The sequence below is a fragment of the Macrobrachium nipponense genome, chromosome 31, assembly GCF_015104395.2.
Source record: "Macrobrachium nipponense isolate FS-2020 chromosome 31, ASM1510439v2, whole genome shotgun sequence".
In the NCBI taxonomy this organism is placed as follows: Eukaryota; Metazoa; Arthropoda; class Malacostraca; order Decapoda; family Palaemonidae; genus Macrobrachium; species Macrobrachium nipponense.
The window spans coordinates 54289329-54294328 of NC_061093.1; the positions used below are offsets into that span (position 1 = coordinate 54289329).

A 5000-nucleotide genomic window follows, 5' to 3' on the forward strand; every position below is an offset into this window, starting at 1 on the left:
CCTCTTCAGTCTTACTTTTCCCCTCAGACTATTTCTTTTCCCCCAGTCTTAACTTTTTCCCTTAAGATTTTATTATTTTCCCCCTCAGGCTCGTACTTTCCGCCCTCAAACACTTACTTTACCCTTCAATGTGTTTTAGTTTTCCCTCCAGACTCAATTACATTTTCCCCTCAGACTCAAAGCCATCTATTTGTTCATGCCTTATACGTCTTTCAAACACTTCTCTTTTCCCGTCGTGCCCGAATGAGGATTATGGTTTATATTATGTTTGATTCTAACCCGTTCTCCCTTCCCCACGCCAGTCAACTCCCAATGGTATCTGGTTAACTTGGTCAAGAAAATGTATTGATTTTGACGAGTTCAGTTAGTACACTTCGCGCGTGCGGGAGTATATTCCAACGTGTTTGCAGAAACTGAAGAATGTTTGGGTATCAGGGTATTTAAAATGGGGAAGAGGACGTCATTTTCAGAGAGAGAGAGAGAGTTACAAGGAGTTACAAGGATTACGATGTTTCCAAGACTTGATAGTCCATCCTCAGAGGAGACATCGTGTGCTCACTTATCTCTAGGAGCAGGTTTTTACTGTTCATTCAGTGTCCTAATGATTTTGTCTAGCGTTCTTTTAAACTCTTCCACACTGTTGCTGTTTACAACTTCTGGTGGCACCAGAAGTTGTAATACACACACACACACACACACACACACACACACACACAGATGGGCGTCGCTGCCTTTCACTCATGCCATCTTTCCTCCCTCCTGTTTCTTATCTGTGACAGACACAATTGTCTGTTCGTGGTTGGAGGTGGCGCCATTGATAAGCTGTGTTCGCCCCCCCCCCCCCTCCCCTCTCCCCCTGCAAACTGGTGTGTTGTTCTCTCTATAAACGATAAGTGATATGCTTTTTGGAGGACTCCCTCCCTCCCATGACCATTTCCCCCTTATGGTTGCTTTGTCTGTCTACCTTGTGCTATAAAAGGACGTCCTTCCACGATTTAGCAGTAGTTCAGCTGGAGTCAGCAAAGCGACCAGGACCCTCCCTGCAGTGTTCTACCTGGACAGTGTTGTAACTCACCTGGTTCCTCGTTCTCTCTTTTAAACTGGTGGAACGAAATTGCTGTTTATTCCCAAAAAATTTCTAACGTTTTTTTTTAACGTTTTTATATTTTCTGGTCTGGGTGGACGTCTGCATTTAAAGTCTGTCATTGTGGTTGCAATTTTTTTGGTCATAAATAGGGTTTAATAGAATAATTATTCATTGTCTAATTAGCAAATATTTTTTTTATTTTTTTAGATTTTTTAAATCAATTTTTTTATAGGCTATAATTGTTAATTTTTGGGGGGGCGTTTTTTTGTATATCATCTCTCTCTCTCTCTCTCTCTGTGCTCTTGTTTGCCTTACTTTCGTATTCTTTTCTATGAACATATACTACCCCAAATTTTAGATAAGTCTCGTCAAACCCCCACACTCACTCATGTATCCCTCCTCCTTTCTCTCCCGCAGGCGACAAATTCCGCCTGGTCTTGGCCACGACCCTCCGTGAAGACGGGTACCCGACTGACGGTCCCGACTACAACCCGCTCGAGACCGGGCCGTCACGGGCTGACCCTTTCGACTACGTCATGTACGGCAAGATCTATCGGATCGAGGGAGACGACGCGCTCATGGAATCTTCCGGGAGGCTGTAAGTACAACGAGAGAGTCTCTCTCTCTCTCTCTCTCTCTCTCTCTCTCTCTCTCTCTCTCTCTCTCTTTTGCTACGTTTTATGTATTGCCATTTTTCCGTTCTTTTATTGGACTGTCGACTTCAGCATGGTTTAACTGCTGGAGAAAGTTTTCCAGGTTTTATTATACGAGGTTTATTTAGGTTCAACTTTCAGGAAATGGTTTGTTTATTCTTGTACCGTATTTTGTATGACTGTATGAACGTAAATTAAGGTTAAGAGTTATTAGAGGATTGAAACTGGCACTGTTTTCATTTTTTTTTTTTAGGTATTTTTTATGCTTCTCAGAAAGGTTTGGCATCATGACATTTTATTTTAGAATGAGCCCCGAATAATGTAGGGATATGATTTAATGTTAAGTTAATATATGAACTTGTTACATAAATATGTATGATGGAATGTTCATGTAGTCCATTTTCGCCATTTAATTTTCTATTTGAAGTTTGGTACTTTGAATGACGCAAGATAATGTCAAAGGCTTTGCACTGTAATACGCATTTCATGTATTGCCAACATAAATACGGTTTTGTACTTCTCAAAGGGAAAACCACTATGGTAAGTTAATTTATATATGTGTGTTATATATTTTTATATATATGTATATATGCATTCTTGTTTTATTACAATGGGAAATATCAACTATATACTTAGTATTGTAAGTAAAATCTGGTATGTTTCTACTTCACATTTTTTAAATGTATTGTGATCATGTGCATATTATTAAATATAAACCAGACACTTTTTCGGAGTTGCGTTTTTAAGTGTTGCAAAGATTAGATTCTTATTATTGCTTTGCAAGATCCTTCCTGGTTATATTTTATATAAGAATGCTCCTCGTCAGCTATGGAAATTGGCAGATGGACAAAAATATCTTTTATTGGATTGTAAGTTCCTTCAAAACTAACGATGAATTGATATAAAATTTTGTACAGATAGGTCAAATTTATTGACAAGTCACTGGTATAGGTCTCAGAGGTCAAGACTGAGTATTTTCTCTAATATATTTTTTTTCCGACTCATGCAGTATACCTTTCTAGATAGCAAAATTTGTAAAGGCAGGAATTTTGTTAAAAAAGATACCATTAGAAGTCGTGTCATCTGCGGATTATAAATATTAAGATAAGCAAGAAGGCAATATCACAGGGGTTGAAGGTTAGAGCTCCACTCTTCTTAGTCTTTAGGCTCGGAATTTTTTTTTCTTCATTTAGAGCTGAAGATGAAGTAGCCTGTAGATAAAGTTAATGGCTTAAGGTGTTTCAGAGTGTATTGTACGGTACTGTTAAGAGCCAGATTAGTCTACTATTTTTATATATATACATATATATATTATATATATATATATATATAGTATATATAATATACATACATACATACATACATACATACATACATATACATACATACATAAAACGCTAATATTGTTTGACATCCAAATGACTGTACAGTGGAAATAACTTAATCCAATGGGAATTATAACTTATTCCCAGAGTAGAGCCTATTTAATATTAAGATATATTCGTGGCCTAATATTTAAGAATGCAAAAATGTTACAAGTTTATAAGTAACAGTATTAACAACACGCACAGACACATGTTTTGATTTATTTAATGAATATAACACACTTTTCACCACCCATGGAATGGCTGCCTTTATAGATATAGATGTACATTATATAAGCACCTTGGTCGTCCACGACGTCTCGAAGACTACTCTAAAGATGTTTCCCGAAGCCTTCTGCGGCCACAAGTTAGCATCTCTCGTGGAAGAGAAAGAAAACGTTTCCGTAGATTTCGGGACATTTACCACGAGTACCATCCTGAGTTCACACAGAATTTGGCAATGTGAACACAGCTGGTGGTATCTCAGTGGTATCTGTACCACGTGCCACTGTCTCCACTCCAATACCCTTGGGGGGCTACTAGTCTCCAGTACCCCCGGGGGCTACCAGGCTCCAGTATCCCAGGGGCTCCCAGAGTTGCCTGAGATGCAGAAGGTATCAGGTGCTATCAGCTAATCAGTGTCTCCCCTGTTGCACGACCAGTGAATCTCCGTTATTTGTCAGCATTGCTGTTATGCCAACGCCCTTTGGTCAACGGAAATCATTTGTCAGATTGTTGCTTGTTGCAGATGTTGGCATATAAGACCTGAAGTAACTGATTTGCTCAGTGGGTCCATAAAGTAGAAACATTTGTAGTTATATGTAGGGAATGTTGAGTTAGAGATAATTGATTTGCTCAGAGGGTAAATAAAGCATAAACTTTTAACTGATTTCTGGGAAATCTCGGGAAGATCTGTTGTCATACATTTCGTTGATAGCCTTGTTGTAAGTTAATATGTCGAAGTATCAGTAAGCCTTCGTTAAAACAGTTGAATTCAGTAGCGAATTTTTTGCTATGGTGTTAAATTTTCAGTTCAGAATTTTATACAGTTTGATTCAAAACAGCTAGTTTTAAAGATATGTCTATAACTTATGTTTTAGTTTTTAATGTTTTGTTTGTTACATTCAGTGACACATTTGTATGATATTATTTGTCATTAATTTATCTATGCTTCACCCTCAGTTCATTTTTCCTTTGTACTCATGAGTCTGAACTGAATCCGTTTAATGATTTGCCACCTTATCTCTGGCGTCCCAGTTATGCAGCCGAGCTTATCATTAGATACTTCTGCATGAAACCAAGAAAGAGGACAACAATGATTTTTTTTGTAGCACGTAATTTACTTTCACTTACCTCTCTTGTTTAATGTTTATGTCAGCATTTCTTCTTTCCATCATCTAATTATTGTATTGCAGCTTCAGTCGACCGCCATGTAACCAGATGGTAAAACCACAAAGGTTTGTAGCCTGAGGCATCAGGACTTTGTCTCATTTTATTATTTTTTTGTATTTTTGTAATTTTTCATCCTTCTCTCGTAATTCATGAGTATGCAGCATTTCCCCATTCTCTCCTTTTCCCAGTTCTGATATATTTTTCTCATCTCTCTTTATATTTGTTTGAGATCGGTGCGTGTCCCGAAATTCCTTTTTGATGATGGAACCACTGGGACGTTTGCCACCACATGTCAAATTTATGTCTTTTTATTTGTATGTTGGTTATGATTCTATTCGATTGTTTCTGGTTCCCTGTTTTCAAATTATTCTGCTCTGGAATGTTGTGGGTCACAGTTCATGGCGAGTGACAACAGACTCTTTATTTCATTTTATTGTTTATCAGTCGTGTCATTAGTCATGGGTTTTTGGTTTCGAAATACACTTTCACTGTTAATTTTGTGAG

The 5000-nt window shown here is 37.8% G+C and overlaps 1 protein-coding gene across 5 annotated transcripts in view; it reads left to right on the forward strand.

Moving 5' to 3' along the window:
• LOC135206971 (DNA-directed RNA polymerases I, II, and III subunit RPABC3-like) overlaps positions 1-5000 on the forward strand; it is a 140795-nt gene that overhangs the window by 97294 nt on the left and 38501 nt on the right. For all 5 annotated transcript variants that reach the window (XM_064238532.1, XM_064238529.1, XM_064238531.1 and 2 more), the window contains one exon: positions 1505-1685. In XM_064238532.1, coding sequence (XP_064094602.1) covers positions 1505-1685 — 181 coding nt within the window. The remainder of the gene's footprint in view (positions 1-1504; positions 1686-5000) is intronic.